The following is a 19237-nucleotide window of genomic DNA, read 5'->3' as shown; positions in this document are numbered from 1 at the left end:
ATATCTTCTTGCTAAAATCCCAACGCCATCCCCGAAGCCTACGAGCTTGGAGCGATCACCCAAATCAAAGGGGCAAAAGAATGGCGTGAGACATGAACATTAACTTTCCGCCCTCACTCCACATCCTCCAATACACGCTTACATTGGGGGCAAGAGTTACACTTTCACATTGCTCTCTGGTGATAACTCGTGTCTATGGACCGAAACTAAAAACAAATGTTGGCTTTTTTATTAAAAACCAGGCGGGGGTCTTTATTAAGGGGCTCGCCCAAACATGGGGGCTGCGTAACAAAACTTGAAGGGGCCTCCCTGCAAGGTAAGTGGAGGGGCCCCCTCCGGGCTCAATCAAGAGCTCTCAAGTCAAAGTACTCGGCTGAGGGGGCCTCCTGGAGCTTGGGGCCCCCCCGCACTGCGGGGGCCTGCGTTATACCACTCTGTCGAATTTGTAAGTGGATTAAAAAAATGGCGCTAACACGTAAGGGGTTCATTATAAAACCACTTACTTTCCTGGTGTGTCCCATCTCTCTTGTGGAAGGGGCTTTCCTTTCGGAGCTCTCCCGCCCGGTGGGAAGCGTGTAGAAAAGTGTGTGCTGCCCTTAAACATGCGTAAAGGATGCGATTACCCGTGTGTGCACACAAGCATGTTGGTGCCTTTAGACGAGCATGCACAAGGGCAGTTGCACTCGAATATATGTAAAATGTGATGGTGACCCTGTCTAAGTGTGTGCCAGCGAGCACCGCTGCCCCTCCATGTTTATGCACAAGTGTGCAGGAGTTCTCATGTCGGATTCCCACCGAGGGGATACAGATATCGGTGAACAGGGGTACTGACGCGCAGAGTATGTGCACCAGGGTGCAGGTGCTCTCCGTGAGTGCCCAGGACGCTATCACTACTTTGTCGCGCCTGCCTGTATATACGGGTCTCTGGTGAGAAAGCTGACCGTAAATAAAAATGTTCATAGAAATAAAGTAAACGGGTTCATTTAAGAGGAAGATGCGGGGGTCGCCCAAACCCTCGCTGCCGAGCTGTGCCACTACAGCTGAGCTGAAGGCGTTAGCTTTTTATAAGTAGTGGAGGGAGGCGGGACCAGCCTGTAGGGTTGCAAGCACCTTAAGGGAGGAAGAGAAGCGTACAAGGAACAATCTTTGAACAAGCTGTCACCATTACGCACACAGCAGCTGTTTATTTTAGCATTGCGTGAAAGTGCTATGCAAAAACGAACACTCTGCTGCCCCGCTTCGTGCACGTAAACAACCCTCTACTACAGAACCACAGATGGCCCCTATAAAGATAAGGAATTGCTTCACGACAGCCGTGAAGCAGGCGATCCTGTCCAGATGGGCAGGACGAAAAGGCTGCAACCAAAAAGCCTCAGTTTCAATCGGCGGCCACCGTTTTACATAAACGGTGAAGACGCCAATGAAATTGAGGGGCGGGGCTTCAAGTCCCCTTCTCAAATCTTCTTGCTCACAAGAGGTCTCGCAGAGTGTTTATATCAATTATCCTGGAGCGAGGTAAATGTTAGTTATCTTCCACAATGGGTGAGGGTACAATCTGGGTGAACCGTAAGTTTATCATAATTTAACCCTTTGCATGGGGAGCAACAAAATCATAGTGGTATGTCACTCAGTGTCTTTAAGCATGAGGCAATTGTGCAGAACAAAAGAAGTCCAACAGGCACAAAATGGAGGTAGAATGTGGCATCTGACTAAACAAAGGAGTAGTGTCTTTCATGCATTATACACAAGAGGGGAACCACGCCACAGTATTCTTATAATAAATAACAGAGGCACCAATGAAAAAGATAAATAGTAAAAATGATAATTGACAGAGTGACCATTTATTTGAGTCACTCATTAAAAGTGGAGCTATGCAACGTCTTATATGGTGGACAGTGAGAAAGAGGGCAAAATAAACCATTCTGCATCTTTCAAAAGTGATAAGAACCACTCTTATTTAGATGCAAGGACAGTTGCCTCTCACATCATTTAAATGGAACTGTCTAGAATTCCTGAGAGTACAGTCATTCTACAATGTTCACAGTAATTCATTAATGGTCTTTAATGAGAAGAATATTCACAACATTCATATGAAAAAGCTGGGACACTCAGAGAAGTAAGAAAACCCTGCAATGCACTAAAATTGAACCAACTCACACCACATCTCATACGTACCATCGATTTTCCACTTAGATAATCTCCCTTCTGCACTAATAACGCATTCTCTCATCCTGACCTATCGTGAAGATCCAGTATGCTTGTTACTTTATCTTTCTGTTTCATATATAGAACACAGGCACCCTCTCAGCGAATATGTCTTGGTAGGTCGAGCAACGTAGATGATTTCTGGACAAATTACAAATACCTACATTTCTCATTCAGCATAAATTTAGCCACTCCATCCAGAGTCAACTCGTCCAGGACTTTCTCTGGCTTTTCACTTCCAAGACCAAGCGTCCTTGACAGCAGATTCCGCAGGAAATCCACTGAAATGTAATACAGGAACCGTTATGGGTGCACAATACAGATTAGGATTCATGAAAAACAATCTTACAATTTAGAATCCTCCTTCTACACTCTAAAGCCACTGATAATCTACAGTGCACTTTTTGATGCCAAACAGCAAATTGGCAATGCTTTACCTACATAGAGCAGAATTATGATCCCCAATCAATGGCCACCTTGAGAAATCCAACCCACATTTCTACAGAAATGCACCTGAACACCTATATTTTCCTTCACACATGCCTGAAATGTAGTGGCCAAATGGTACACTGACCTCAATAAAAGCACCAGATTGGCATGTTATCTTTAAAGTTAACAATGCAGCTATCAGGAATGCATAGAACACAAAGCACATCCAAAGGGTGCTACAAACCAGCAAATTAAATAATGGTCTGGGGGCTAAACCATTACAGCGTTGTGGTGATTTAATAATCATAAAGTAGGTGTGGTCCAAGAGCCAGGCGTTCACGTTGACCAACAACCAAAGAGTGGTGTGATGAAGTACCTGTGGTGGTAGTGCACAACAATCAGGGAGTAGTGTGTACCAATAACCAGAAGATAATATGCTATGACAAGCAAGAAATCCTGTGCCCACAAAACAAGGAAGGAGGGACCTCAAACATCTGGGAAAAGACATGTCTCTAAAGCTAGGAGATTTCAAGTAATAACCACCAGGTCGTGGTGTGCATCGATGACCAGATGAAAAAACCCAATGAACAACAAGACGTTATGCGTACAGCAACGAAAAAAAGGTCTGCACCGGTGACAGTGAAGCAAGACCCTCAAACATCTAGGGGGTGATCAATATCTAAAACTAGCAGGTTTTGTTTAACAGTAAGAAGGAGGTGGTGTCTGTGGACGGGTAGGAGAAGTTGTAGACAAACAGAGGTTGTGTCCACGATAGTCACAGAGCAAGTAGGCCCTACCATCATGAAGTGAAGTGCATTAACCATCAGGTGGCTACCCAACCATCTGGAGACATGGCCTAACAATTCATAGTGGTGGGCTAACAACAGAGTAAACATGGCCCATGCACAACGTTCATGATACATACTCTCAGATTCTCCGGAAGCTGCACTGCTGTCCTCGTCTGAATCAGAGTCCTGAGAAGAAACAAAAAATAAACAGAGCTTAAGAAAAAAACGAGCACCAGAGATGAAACGCCTGATAAAGTATGAGAAACTGGAAGATGTGAGGCAAGAAAAAACAACTTTGTGATGATCATATCCCTGTCTTTAGACCTTTTAGAGTCACCTGACGCCTGCATGCCTCATTCATGCTATCTTTAACAAATTATTTATTCTATATGACAAAAAATGCTCATTATTTATGGAGTGGCATTTCGCACTTTACTGGAAAGGATATTCCATTCCTCTGTGTCTAACATACCACCCCGTCAAACTAAGGATCAATGGAACACTCTCTTACCGTCATTGGCACAAAAGCCAGTCACATCTACTTTTGCTGTAATGTTTTGCCTTACATCTTGCCCAAGGCAATTTCCTACCCTCTCCTGTCCCGGTCATACAATCGCCACACTTTGTAACAGACCCACTGAGCACCTCTGATGGACAACTGTATTTTTGAAGAGACTTTCAATTTAATTAATTTACTATTGTTTTATGCATTTAATATAATGTCCCTGTATATTCAAGACCAAAGGAGCACTTTTCATAGAACATGTAGGAGGACATTCAAAAAATGAGGAGCAACTACCAAGTTTACAGGATTCAGTGGAGACTAGGTTGCAGAAATCAAGACGCGATCAGGGATTTGGGAGAGGGGGTGCGCATGTAATTAAAAACAACTTTTTTATATGGTGCCTTATACTTCTGTTTTTCCTTTTCCATTATCCAATTTACCAGTAATCAAATTTATCACAGAAATGAACAAAAGACTGACTTAGCCTTGTGATTCAAACTTGTTAGCTGCAAGTAACATGCAGATTTCAGCAGCAAACACTACCCTCACTGAAACATCTTCCATGCATTCGGCACCTTTCCAAAAATAAATATTAATTAACATGTCCATAACAAATAGTTTCTCATTAATTTCCATTTCAGGCACAGGGAAATTGAGTGATTTGCCCAGAATTCCAAACTGTTTTGGTCAAGAGCCAAAACCAGGATGAGAACCCAGGTGTCTTGGTTATGGCATTCAATGGGAATAATCAGGAAGCAAAAGCATTTAGGTGCTCTCTAGGTTATCCGGCATGTTGTAAAAGCAGTGTGTTAACTGGAGTTAGCGGTGGTGTTGGTGAGCCATGATATCTATGTACAGGCCTAACTGAGCCATGTTACTTAAAGTGGATTTTGCAGAAAGTCACAATTTGTTCAAGAACAACTGTTCTTCTCTCTCTTTACCCATCTGTGAGGTGCTCCTCAATCCTCATCAATGCTTCCCTTCCAAAATCTCCAAGAGTATGGCACTGCTCTTTGAACTGAATTGCTAGAGAAGTGCTGATTAGCAATCTGTAGCTGTACTGTCTAGTGGCAATGTGGGGAATGATCTATCTGGACCGCTAGTAGTCAAAAAAACATAAATGCACAAAGCAAGGTTAGTCAGAGGAAAATTCTTTAAAAAAAGTAATTAATGTCTTTACTAAGACCAAATGACACCTGACAGCATGCCTTGGAAACAGTAGGGGTATAGCAAAGGTACTGCATTTTTACTGGTCTGGCGATCATGATCGCCAGACGCTTAGGAGTAATTTACATCATTAAATAAAATGGGTATAGTCTTTAAGACAATCCAAAATCCATGGATGTGAAATAAACTAGCAATTGCAGAGGAACCGAGGAGACATGCAGGGTGATCTTATACCATCTGAGAGCTGAGCCATTAAACAAGCCTTAAAAACATGACTAGGAAAGCAAACGCCTTCTAAAAACTGAAAACAAAACCATAACGGAGAAGGGAGATAGGGTCAACATACTGTGGGACAGTACAAATAATTGGAACGTTGTCATTGTTACAAAGCCCTTATTCTATTTACCTTTGTGAAAAATGGTGTGAAAAGTGAACAAAGAAGTAATGTGAGGGCAAAATATGAACACAACTATCCCAGGGGCACAGGGCCACCTTGGGTGCTGCATATTGAACCCTACGGTGTGGCTATTAGTTGACTGAAATCTGTGCTAGGTATACTAGTTGTTTAAGTCACTATCGGCCATGCCTGGGCCGCCCTAATGAGAACTCAGCTTGGGAACTACTGGCCTAATTGTGCCACCCTTAAGCTTTCTCCATTACATGTTGTCTGTACACCCAATTATGGATTTGCCACATACACCATCATCGGCTCCATAAACTGCAGTTTTTAATAAAAAACGTCTCTGGCTCAAACAAATCAAAAGTTTCTAAAAATGCAGGGGGCGTGGCCAAGCCGAGCAACGAGATGGCTGCCTAGTTTTGTCGGCTCTGCCAACCGAGCAAAGATCCGCCATATATCCGCTTAATTTAGCCTGACTTGGGGCTTTGACACTGATGCCAGCAATCGGAAAAGCTGCGGAGCTGCTGGTTACCCTCTGGTGTCAGCAAGAAAGGGTAGAGCGGCCGTGACGAGATCTGCGCCATCTGGGCGGAAGCACTGCCCGCGGCCTAGTGACTGAGTTCTTCCTTAGTGGAGCGGGACCGCCAAATTATTTGCCTTTGGCGGCCGGATCGTTGCGTGTCTACAGGCAACATCCCGCTGAGCCCTGCGGGACCGCTGCCGTCAACATCTAGGGGCCGCGGTCTGCGGTGGGCGTGCCGATACAGCGCAGATTGTGTGGACTGAGAGCGGAGCGAGGGACGTCAGAACGGGTGAAACGTGGGACCTCGGCACCAGCGCCTGCATCGGCCCTCACCGTGATGTGCAGCTCCTGTGGAGCAACTGAGGTGGGGTGACAGCCCCGCTCCGGCCAGGAGGGAGGTGCGGCACCGGACTGCCAGTCGAGTTCTTGAGGGTCATTACACGGCTCCGTGCATCAGGGCAGCACGAGGCCTGAAGTGAAACGCCACTGAGCTCCAGGGACAGCTACTTGGCAGCGCGCCTGCGGTGTATGCGCGGGTCCACGGCCGGCCGAGGCGAGGAGCTGCCTATCAGTCCGTCACCTGCCATATAAAGCTCCCACTGATTCCCACTGGCTGTGAAGCTGCTGTGATCCCCCCCGTGACTACCTAGCAGTGATGCATCACTGTCTTGCACTACGCTCTTTCACAGTTGTTGTGTAGGAGAGCTCTGACCTCCATTAAACGGCTCCAGCGGTGTAGACCCTCTTTCTCCTAAGGGTGACCCCGGTAAACCTGGCGCTCACATGGTGATAATTTGGTGCCGGTAGTTTCCCACAGCGTATATCCTGAGACTGACACTCCTGCTATTCATGGGTCGTGCCGTACAGTTGGGCGGACATTGGTGACTCCACCGCTACAGCCACACATAGTACTTAGTGCGCACGGAAAGTAAGCCCCATAGGAGAGACCTGTAGAAGTAATGGTGGGGAGGGGGGGGGGGGGGGGGGGGGGTCTGGGTCGCAGCTCGAAGGCAGCACTCCAAGCCAAACTGACAAAATATGCATGGGATGGAGGCCCCGGCGCTAGCCCCAAAGGAGGACCAGCTGCATCCGATAAGTCTGAGTCTGGCGGGAAGCAAAAGGAACCAATGCTGCAGGACATCCTTGAAGCCATCACCACCGTCTGCACATCCTTGGAGTCGCGCATTGACACGGTGTCCACCGAAGTGTCCCTTATCAGAGAAGATATGCGCTTGATGAACTCGCGCCTGAAAGACGTCGAAATCAAGGCGACCTCCGTGGTGGAAGACACGTCAGCGTTGCAAAGAAAAGTGGATGTCCTCCAAACGCACGCTGCGAAACTGGAAGCGCAGTTGGATGATTATGAAGGGCGCTCTAGGCGCAACTACCTCGCATAATTGGGGTTCCGGAACGGGCGGAGGGGCCATCGGCGGACCTCTTCATGGAAGATCTGTTGACCACCTACCTCAAGCCACGGGGACTCTCCAACTTCTTCTCAGTGGAACGAGCGCATTGGGTGCCGGGTGGCCGGCCGAAACCTGGGGCCCCCCTGCGACCTCTTCTTGCCAGAATCTTCAATATTCGCGACAGGGATGTCATCCTGCAATGTGCCCGCTCCGCCCTGCCAGTGGAATTCCAAAACAGTCGCATCACCTTTTTCCCGGACTTCACCCTCAAGGTGCAGCGACAAAGACGAAGCTTCCTGGAAGTGAAAAAGGTGCTCCGCGACAAAGGCTTGAAGTACGCCATGCTATTCCCGGCCAAGTTGCGTGTGGCATCGGAAGGAAAGTCCTGGTTCTTCTCCACCCCGGAGGAGACTTGGGGCTGGCTGGAGGGCTGGCATACAGCGGGGCGCCGCAGCAACCAAGCTTGGAGCATAAAGATGGACGGAGACACCCGAGCTTCTGGTGGTGGCTCACCACTACGAGACTTGAATGAAGCGGCGGGTGGTGACGAATAATTGGTCTGTATGTTTTCCCTTTGGGTGATGGGGTGGTTCCAATAGCCTGAGGGCTGTGGGGGTGGGGTCGCCTTTACCACGTGCATTAGACTTTGCTATCTTGCGTTATTCTGCCCTATTTGTCTTGGTAGGTATGCTTTCCCCGAACTCTGCCAGTACTCCAGTCAATTATGTGGGCAACATTGGGTGTGTTCTAGGCTCTGGCTGAAGCTCTTCGTATAAATATGCTAGATCATTAATGTTATTGCTGGTAAAACAATCTCTTAAAGATGGCTGCTCGGTTAGCGGCACGGACCCGTAAGTGCGGAAAGGGTGGGCGATAGGCGCTCTGCTAGTTTGGGGGGCGGGAGGTTTTGTTACCGCCAAGCAGGTAGGCAGGGAGGGGGGGTTGGAGGACTGTCTGTTGGGTGTGTGGGGCGGGTGGGTGGGTACTGTATTGGTGTTTCAATGTTCATATTGTTTTAGTTCAGGCATGTCATACTCAATTGGTCTCGGATGCGAATTGTGACAGATGTAATGTTGGTAACGCTCTTATTAGCCACAGTATTCAGGAGTATAATGGGATCCCTCTTCGTCTCTAATAAGTTTTGCTATCCTCTGGATTATCTTATAACATTAAATCAGCGTGATGAGTGGTGTGCATAGGCAGAAACCCACTTTGCTCTCCTGGAATGTGAATGGGCTTGGGGACAGAATAAAGAGAGGGGTGGTTCTTCAGTTCCTGAAGAGAGACTCGCCAGATGTGGTGTTCATGCAGGAGACCCACTTGTTGGGCAACGGTTGTAGGGCCCTGTCTCGATGGGGCTTTCAGCTGGTAGCTCATTCCGCCTTTGGCTCAGGTTCCCAGGGGGTGGGCATTCTGGTCCGTAAATCCTTTCCTTTGACTATCAGCATGGTCCGTACTGACCCCTTGGGTAGATTTGCTGCTCTGACCGGGATCTGGGAGGGAGCCATCCTTAGCCTGGTCTCAGTGTACATCCCGCCGGGACTGCATACGCAGGCCTTCATTGACCTTGGCGACATCCTCCAGGGCCTGCCGGATGGGCGTTTATTGGTGGGGGGGACTTTAACTCTATTGTCTCAGATTCTCTGGACCGTTGGCTCCATAAAGACGTGCCACCATCCCGCAAACGGATACACAGTTTTCTGGGCGCTATGGAATTCGTGGATGTCTGGAGGGGCATGCACCCAGTAGAACGCCAGTATACTCATCTCTCAGGCCCCCACGGCACGATGTCGCGTATAGATTATGTGCTCACACTTACACATCACCTCAACACAGTCACTGACATACGACACTTGGCCAGGGGGATCTCGGATCATTCTCCAGTTTTGTGTAGGCTGGAAGTGGGAGAGCCCACGGTCGGCCGTGTGGCGCAGCTTAGCTTATGGTATCTCATGAACCCCTCAATTAGAGATAAGGTTCTAACAGAACCTAACATGTATTTCCAAGAGAACTTGGGAACGGTCAGTTCATCCGTTTCACTCTGGGAAGCCTACACGACGGTCGTCCGGGGGTTAGTTCTGGGGCAGATCGCGGGACATCCTAACGCGCTTAGAAGAGGAGATCCTTGAACTGGAGCGCACGACCGACTCACTGGACTCGGAGATGGTGCGCCAACAGCTCAAAATTAAGATCAAGGAGCTTTTGGACTTGGCCACAGACACGGCTAAGGCTCAATATCGGGCTACCCTTAGCAGGATTTATGACGTGGGTGATAAAGCAGGCAAATTGTTGGCCTGGCTGGATCGTAGAGATGGGGCAAGGCGCGTTGTGGCCGAAATCGCCACTGAAACTCACTGCTCCACAGGACATCGCCGACGCATTTGGCAGCTATTATCACTCCCTGTATACTTCCCGCATGACCTACTCCGAAGAGGATGCCTCTCTGCTTCTCCGTGACATTCAGATGCCAGTTCTCACCCAGGAGAGTTCTGACCTAGATCGGGATGTCTCAGTAACCGAAATGGAGATAGCCATCCATGATCTGCGCGGAGGGAAGGCGTCGGGCCCCAACAGGATCCCTATCGAATTGTTTAAGCTCACGGCGGGCATGACTGGGGGATCAACGACTGGCCAACATCATTGTTATCCACAAAGAGGGAAAGCCTGCCGAGCTGTGTTCCTCATATAGGCCTATTTCGCTGCTTAACTGTGAGGCTAAGATCCTTCCAAAGGTCCTTGCTACCCGTTTGCTGCGAGTTCTTCCTAACCGGATTCACCCGGATCAGTCCGGGTTCATGCTGGCGAGAAACACTTCTCTCAACATCTGCCAACTCCATGCTGTACTCTGCAGGGCGGACACGATCAGAGAAGATGCTGTGGTGGTCTCACTAGACACCGCCTCGGCTTTCGACACCATTGAATGGCCCAACATGTTTGCGGTACTTCACAAGTTAGGACTGGGCCCGGAATTCATTGCATGGGTGCGCCTCCTATACTGTCAACCACTGGCACAAGTGGTTGTTAATAATCGGACATCCCCTGTTTTTGCTCTCGGAAGGGGCACCAGGCAGGGATGCCCCCTATCGCCGCTCCTCTTTGCTTTAGCCTTCGTGCCTCTGGCAGCATGGATCCGTCAGGACCTAGCCATTAGGGGCCTCAAATGGACACACGGGTGGGAGGACTGCCTATCTTTGTATGCTGACGATATCCTGCTTTATCTTGCCTCCCCGGCAGCGTCTCTCAACGTAGTAATGGATATATTCAAAATCTCCAGGGGGTTCGCAGGCTATGTGATTAATTGGTCCAAATCATTGTTCTACATTCTTAGCGGACGGCGACCGCACCTTCTCAGGGGCTGCCAACTGACGGAAGCTGTAGACGGCTTTAAGTATCTGGGAATCTGGGTATCCAAAGACCTGTCGAGATTTTACGATGCTAATTTCCGGCCGCCACTTGCGCGTCTTAAGTCTGACATCCTGCACTGGAAATCACTCCCCTTGACCCTTGTGGGTCGTGCGGTACAAAAGGGGGTGGTGATGGATGGAGCATCAGAACCAATCAAACACTCACACCCAGTCAACAGATCTGGGTTTGATCCATCACCGTTCTTTAGCCCACTCTGCCACCCCAGTTCAGACATGGCCATATGCAAATCAGTCTGACCCTGTGCCTCATGGGAACAGTCCAGCCCGAACTGCCAAGCCATGCCTTCCCTGGACCGGAAACAAGCTTCCTAGGACCGGTTTCTGGCATTTCAGCCGTCTTCAGCCAGGCTTGCTTGAATCCAGTGACAAAGTGAGCAAGGGACTCACGTCTGAGCATACCCTGCCAACTTATGGCGAACAAAGCGGTACAAAAGGGGGTGGTGATGGATGGGGCAGCAGAACCAATCAAACACTCACACCCAGTCAACAGATCTGGGTTTGATCCATCACCGTTCTTTAGCCCACTCTGCCACCCCAGTTCAGACATGGCCATATGCAAATCAGTCTGACCCTGTGCCTCATGGGAACAGTCCAGCCCGAACTGCCAAGCCATGCCTTCCCTGGACCGGAAACAAGCTTCCCTTGCTCACTTTACCACTGGATTTAAGCAAGCCTGGCTGAAGACGGCTGAAATGCCAGAAACCGGTCCTAGGAAGCTTGTTTCCGGTCCAGGGAAGGCATGGCTTGGCAGTTCGGGCTGGACTGTTCCCATGAGGCACAGGGTCAGACTGATTTGCATATGGCCATGTCTGAACTGGGGTGGCAGAGTGGGCTAAAGAACGGTGATGGATCAAACCCAGATCTGTTGACTGGGTGTGAGTGTTTGATTGGTTCTTATGCTCCGTCCATCACCACCCCCTTTTGTACCTCTTTGTTCGCCATAAGTTGGCAGGGTATGCTCAGACGTGAGTCCCTTGCTCACTTTACCACTGGATTTAAGCAAGCCTGGCTGAAGACGGCTGAAATGCCAGAAACCGGTCCTAGGAAGCTTGTTTCCGGTCCAGGGAAGGCATGGCTTGGCAGTTCGGGCTGGACTGTTCCCATGAGGCACAGGGTCAGACTGATTTGCATATGGCCATGTCTGAACTGGGGTGGCAGAGTGGGCTAAAGAACGGTGATGGATCAAACCCAGATCTGTTGACTGGGTGTGAGTGTTTGATTGGTTCTTATGCTCCGTCCATCACCACCCCCTTTTGTACCGCCTTGTGGTTCATGCGGCACTATTCAAGATGATGTCCCTCCCCCGTCTCCTTTACGTGCTACAAAATACCCCCCTCCCGATCGCGGAGCCCTTTTTCACGGAATTGGATGGCACAGTGCGGGATCTGCTCTGGGAGCATAAACCCCCCTGCATCGCCAGACACAAGCTCACACTGGGGTGGTTTGATGGGGGTATTGGGCTCCCAGATATGAAAAGATACTACTGGGCCTCGCAGCTCGCTGCTATTAATCAGTGTACTTACAGACGGTATGATGACCCTGCTTTTCGGATTGATCATTGGCTCCTTCCCGGGGGTGGGTTTGAGGGTGCGCTATATACGAACTTTAAAAAACTTGCCTTGACCGGCCCGACCAAACATGCTGTGCAGGTATGGAGGAACGCTACCAAAAGCCTGGGATGGGAGGGCAGGCTCACTCAAGTTTCGCCACTTTGGCACTGTGACCAGTTGGGTCGCCTGTTGCGTTTCTTGGGCTTTGACAAATGGGATATCATCGGCATTTCTAGGCTCGGGGACCTTTGGAAATCGGCCGGCGTTATACCCTTCGCTCAGTTAAGTCAGGAATATGAAATGGCCGACTCTGAGCAGTTCTGCTACATCCAAATTAGACATGCACTGCTTGCAGCTCTCCCTAAGGGTACAGTCCTCCCTGAATCCTCCCCTCTGTAGGGTAGGATCTTAGATGGTGATCTGCCAGAAAAAGTCATATCTCTCATATATAAAAAGCTTATTAATAATATGACTGATCCCTTAATCCGATTAAGATGTAAATGGGACCATGACGTTGCTGGCCTGGAGCATGAGGAGTGGCGGGCCGCAGTGGCTTCTCTTCGTGAGGTTGCCATCTCCTCAAGGCTCCGGTTGGTCCAACTAAAGATCCTCCACAGGATATATTTGTCCGGACCCTCGCTGGTCCATATGGGCTATGCCCAGGACAGTGGATGTGCACGACACTGCGGCCAAGAGGGCACCTTCATTCACACACTCTGGGAATGTGCGATAATTCAGAAATTCTGGGAGGGGGTAGTACACATGATGGAAGAAGTTTTGGGGCAGCCGGTACATTGTAACATCAAATTAATCTTGTTGAATATATGGGACCCCACTGACCTCACAGCCAAAGAGAGGATCTGGGTTGCCTTGGGTTTTATGGTGGCCAAGCGGAACATTGCACGGTTGTGGAGGGCTCCAAATCCACTGGGTATAGCTGAATGGGCCAAGGACATGGATAGGTGCATGGTGACTGAGATACCTGTCTATGTTTCCAGAGGTTGCCCGCAAAAATGGTCGCAGATATGGGGATCATAGAACGCCTTCCGGGGGTGCTATGGGTACCGCCAGTGAGCCGAGATACTATTGTTGATAATGTTGGATGATTTCACACTGCCGAGGACCTAGTTACTGTACTGTGGTAAAGAGATTGTGATGTTTTACTGTAACTCTGATCATTGATTATTTGTGAAATGATATGACCTTAGTGTATACATGCCTAATTTTCAACGGAATGCCCTTTTGTAGAGGCTGACTGGTCTTCTTTCTTTTGCTTATTGCTATCTTAGGGTGTTACTCTGGTACTAACAACATGAAACCTTTGCCCCGACAGTGAAAACAGGAGTAAATATAACAAAATAATGATGCAATACTATCACAAAATGTGCTGCTTTACGCTGCATTAGACGCCCTTTTTGCCGATAAATGTAATGCTCCCGGACGCATAATTTAGTCCTCCCCTGCTGCAAATTTCCAGTGGCCCTGATTTATCTTCTAGTGAGCATCTACACCCAAGGATAGAGCCTTGCGTTAGATAAGCGCAATCCCAGTTTCACTTGTGGACTTACTATTCTGATTAATTTCCCTTTCCTTGATGCCACCAGGTTACTCGTGTGTATGTAGATTATCATGTCTTCTGGTGTACTATACAAGGAAGTGTGCTGTAATCTACCTCTTTTTTATACGCATTACTTCATTCACAGAAAAACATACTTAGCATCAGAACGAAATATATTAAACATTTAATTACAGAAATCAAAAATCATAGGATTTATTCACTTTTGCACTTCATTTAAAAAATATAGATCGTCAAAATATCCCTTTTCCACAAGGATTATTTAATTTTAATATACCACAGCATGGCATACATCGTTGCAGTCAGCCTCCAGAACATTTGGCAGCACTTCATATTGCTTTTGTATGCAGAGTACTAACATAATTATTGAAGTTAGAGTGTCCTAAGTATTTGATGTATGTGAAAAAGTAAAGACATCAGACAATAGGTTCCACTGCCTCACTTGCAAGTAAACTAGGTTGGGACCATGGTTCCCCCAGGCGGGCAACTAGAGCCAAATTTCGGGGGGGGGGCTGAAAAAGATTTCGGGGGGGGGGGGGGGGGGGGGCTAAGTCTTCCAGCCATAGGCAGAGTGGCTGTAAGAAGGGGCGAAAACGCAACAAAAGCCTCATTAACGTGTAAATGGTCTTTTAAAGACCCGTGAAGTACTCGGGTCCGGCTGCAATTAGACGGACGCAAGCCCGCGAGGCTGTCTCAGCCGGGCTGACACACATGACGGGGGGGGGGCTGAAGCCCGGTGAGCCCAATGGGTGTTGCGCGCCTGGTTCCCTCTAACCTGCGCGCCTGAGCGGGCGCGCACACCTAGGTTTCCCTCCGCGCAGACACCTACAATGAGCGCGCACTACAAAGGATTCCAGTAAATACTTCACTGGAGCCCTTGAAGTGCGGCTCATTATGATGCTGCTGCGCTTCCAAATGCATTTCGAAAGACGTGTTTTTCGTCTTTAGAAATCCTAATGGGAGACGTTTAAATGCCTGCAACGCTGTCATTAAACAGCAGGAGAGAATTCCGAGAGCTTTCTCTACAGCCAGAGTCCCGTTGTTTCATCACCGAATGTCAACGAGCACGCAGTTGTTGCTGCCGAACTGGGGCACAAGTGCACGGTATATGAATAAATTAAGTTTGTGTTAGGGAGCCCGCCCGGGCGGTGGGTTCATATATACAGATGAACCAGGCAGCGGTCTAGTTTACCAAGCATCGTGAAAGTGCCAAATTAGACTAAAAAATAAAATTACAATGCAAAATACATTCCCGGTGGGGGCGAACTGCGTCATTTGCCTCGGGTTCTGTGCTTGCAGTGTGCCCAGAGGTGCCCCCGCTGAGGGGTGTGTAGCTGAGCTGTGTTGTCACTTCCCCAAAGTCGTGATTGAAGCTCCTACCTGTCTGCCTCGGAGCGGTCACAAACCTCTCATTTGTAGCGAGGGTTTCTTAACACCGAGATGCTCGTTCAGCTTGAACTTTCCACGGAAATTCATTGAACTGGTTGGTTGTATTTAGTAGACAATCACATGTAATTATGAGTTCATTTCAATGACTGTGAGTGACACTGAGAATTTCATTATAAATAAAATAGAGAATATTTTTTGCTGAAAGGTTATGAGAAATCTTTCAAGCTTTTAAAGTGAAGTAAAAGGAGGTGTAAAATATAATTAGACTGCCGTTAATCAGGGGAGTGGTGCCCTTAACGGAAATCAATTACATTCAGAAACTAAATCAACAGATATTTATCCACTATACTAATAAATTTATCGATCCAAAACATTTTGTATTGCTAAATCTCTCTCATGTAACAGATTGCGATAGCATTACATGCTTTTTTGGCGCCCGACTGATCTGAAAATGGTTCCTGCATGTTTGTTTTCGTATGTAATTCATTGGCATAGGAAGTAGAGCGGTGTGAAAGCCCATGTATTTAAGATGCGACAGCATGCTTATTTTTTAGGTCCAATAAAAAATATAGCATCCTACAACACTGAAAAGGAAACTAGTAAAATGTGCTTTACTAGAGAACCCATAATAATACGTTGATTTTTATAAAGCATTTTTTACTGCACTTTTGGGGCTTCTCACTTCTCTATATAACAGGTGTTATTGTTTCCTAAACTAATGGCATCCGGTTTATCGCGAGCAAAATCAAGCAATGAAGACAAGGGGAACACATAAATATCAGAAAGATCACCAATTTGAACAACGAGAAACTAAGTTAACTGCTGCAAAACGTAAGAAATATAAACAACTTTGCTTTATCAGACTCTAGCCAAAATTGCAGACAAAAGATAAGGCACACTGAAAGCTGCGTGACTCGCAGACTCACATACAGCGACATGAGCAGTAAGCACAGCTGCATTCTAAAGCTGAGAGTGGGAGACACGAAATTTAGGTCACAACTAAGCAGGCAGCTGCACTTTATGGGAAGGCACTGTGATTGACATGATCCACACTTTACATGTACAACTGGGTGAGCAGTCCACCTATGTTTGCACTGTCTGTTTCCATTAGAATAATTGCTTGAAATTCTTTGTATTTTAAGAAGATGCCCTAATAAATCAAAAGTAAACTGTGCCATTTAATTGGGCACCAAGAATAAACCGGATACAGCCTACGCTATTTTACAAAACGCTCTAATAAATATTCGTTCCCTATGGGAGATGGTTTGCTGTGCTGTGATAGCTGATCTGGCCGGCCGGGCAGACTGAGGGTTTCTGGATTAACTAAGTGAAGAATCCACCTTCATGTGCGGCTTCTGACTTTTTTGCCTCTGCATGTGAGGAGGATAGACCTGGCGCTGTCAAGAAAGGGGGGGTGGGACTCCTTGACCAAGAAATAAAACAGGCCACAACCCGCTTCAGATACCCGCTCTCCCAAGGCTCCACAGAAAGACACCCAAGGCGCAGCGGAACACAGGCCATGAGGATATATCAATATAAATGCATGACTTTGCATTTCAGTGCAGTGATGCGGATCACCACACTGAAATGTATTGTATTGTATTGTAATGGTATTTGTAGAGCGCGATTGCTGCCCATGGGCGTCCAAGCGCTAAGCTGACCAGAAGTGACGGAGGAGGTGCTATGGTACAGTGGGTTTGTCAAACAGCCATGTTTTTAAGTTTTTGCGGAATGATAGAAGATTTGAGTTGGACCGGAGTGGGAGGGGAAGGTCGTTCCAGAGCCTGGCGGTATTAAGCGAGAACATTCTTCCCCCTGCTCTGGCTCGCTTTACTCTGGGAATGACGGCAAGGAAGGCCTCCTTTGATCGTAGGTTCCGGTTGGGATGGTAGGGGTTAACAAGATTTCTGTTGATCGCTGGGCTTGTGTTCCAGAAAGTGCGGTGCGCCAGGCACAGTGCTTTGAAGGCTATCCTCTGCCTCACTGGCAGCCAGTGGAGAATTTTTAGGGCAGGTTTAGCAGACTGAGTGCGCGGGATTTCTAGCAAGGAACGAGCTGCACAGTTCTGGACAACCTGCAGTTTTCGAAGTGTAAATTCAGGTGCCCCCATGTATAGGGCATTGTTCGAGTCAAGGCGAGACTGGATTAGCCCTTGGACCGCAACCTTTTTGGCTTCTAGTGGCAGCAGTGGAAGAACCTTCCTCAGGGTTCTTAGAAGGCCAAAGCATGTGGCAGATAGTTTAGTGGCCTGGGTGGAGAAGGAGAGTTTGCTGTCCAACCATACTCCCAGGCTCTTCACGCTTTCCTTTGGGGTGGGGGGGGGACCCAGTGCATTAGGCCACAGGGAGGTGAATGGAACTGGAGAAGGTGGGCCTAGGAGCATGAGTTCCGTCTTATCTCCATTTAATTTAAGGGAGGAGTTGGTCATCCAACCCTTTATGTCCTCTAGGCAGTGTAGCAGATCGGCAGGGGAGCACTTGCTGTTCTCGGTGGCCAGCGAGACCACCAGCTGGGTGTCGTCGGCGTATGACACGATTTTGATGCCATGTGGTTCGACGACACTTGCCAGCGGCCTCATGTAGACGTTGAACAGCACAGGGCTCAGGGAAGAGCCCTGTGGTACTCCGCAGCTCAGGGGTTTGCTTGAGGATACTGTTACACCGTCGGAGATCTGAAACGACCTCCCAGACAGAAAGGATTCCAGCCACCTTAAAGCGTCACCTGAAACTCCGATGTTATGGAGACGGTCCAGCAAGGTGGAGTAGCTGACCGTATCGAATGCGGCGCTTAGATCAAGGAGGATCACTGCCACTGATCCTCCTTGGTCCAGAATCCTTCTAGTATCTTCGGTGACTGCTAACAAGGCGGTTTCTGTCCCGTGTTGAGGTCTAAAACCTGTCTGAGATGTGTGTAACAGCGAGTGATCCTCCAGGTACTGCACCAGCTGGGCATTTATGTGCTTCTCTAGCACCTTGCTCGTCCAAGGAAGGAGTGAGATGGGACGGTAACTTGACAGATCGTTTGGGTCTAGGCTCGGTTTCTTTAGCAGTGCCCGTACCATGGCCTGCTTCCAGGCAGTGGGGACAGAGCATGCAGAGATGGACGAGTTCAAGAGATCCAAGATTACAGGCAGGATGGTTTTACTTGCCTGCATCAGGATATCTGGAGGGGCAGGGTCACGGGGAGATCCCGACTTGACCGCACGGGCCACTTTGCCTAAAGTGTCGAGGTCAAGGGGGAGAAAGTGCTCGAGCGACGGCTGGCCTGGACGGGGGGGTGGTCTGAGGCGAGATGGTTTGAATGCTTCCGGGGGGGTAGCTGCAGGTGGAAAGGTGGAATAAATTTTTGAAACTTTGTTATGGAAAAAATCTGCAAGCTCGTTACATTGCTTCTGGGATTTGATAGGGGGGGGAGCCGTGGTGGCGCTAGAGCATTGTTTTATAATTTGGAAGATTTCCTTAGGTTTGGACTTCGCTTCCATTATTTTCTCTGAAAAGTAGGTAGCCTGGGCTGCTCTAATCCCTTCTTTATATACCTTGATGGCCTCTTTATAAGAGGTCTTCTTTTCTGGGAGGAAATCTAGGCGCCAAGCTCTCTCTTTTTGTCTGCAAGTGCGTTTTAGCTGTTTTAGAGAGTCAGAAAACCATGGGGCAGATTTCTGAAGTCTCTTAGAGGAGGATTTACGCATCGGGAGAGTGGAATCTAATGAACGGGTGATCCAGTCTCTATAGATGTCATTTCCCACATTAGGATCCGAGCAGGGGGAGGGGCAAGTGGAATCCAGTTGGTGCAGCCAGGATTCCAACGGGAGTTTTGACCAGTTCCTCCTGATGGTCACTTGAGGGGGTACTTGGGGATTTTTATAAGTGGCCCA

The 19237-nt window shown here is 48.3% G+C and overlaps 1 protein-coding gene across 2 annotated transcripts in view; it reads right to left on the bottom strand.

Annotated features, from left to right (window-relative positions):
• The window catches only part of SIRT2 (sirtuin 2), a 226239-nt gene that overhangs the window by 149471 nt on the left and 57531 nt on the right, over positions 1-19237 (bottom strand). For both annotated transcript variants that reach the window (XM_085624999.1, XM_085625000.1), the window contains 2 exons: positions 3560-3608; positions 2370-2486 (listed from right to left, as the gene is read on the bottom strand). In XM_085624999.1, coding sequence (XP_085481125.1) covers positions 2370-2486; positions 3560-3608 — 166 coding nt within the window. The remainder of the gene's footprint in view (positions 1-2369; positions 2487-3559; positions 3609-19237) is intronic.

Source organism: Triturus cristatus, chromosome 9 (assembly GCF_964204655.1).
Source record: "Triturus cristatus chromosome 9, aTriCri1.1, whole genome shotgun sequence".
Taxonomy (NCBI): domain Eukaryota; kingdom Metazoa; phylum Chordata; class Amphibia; order Caudata; family Salamandridae; genus Triturus; species Triturus cristatus.
Note: the sequence above shows the minus strand (reverse complement) of the source record. Positions and strands in the feature narration are given on the sequence as shown.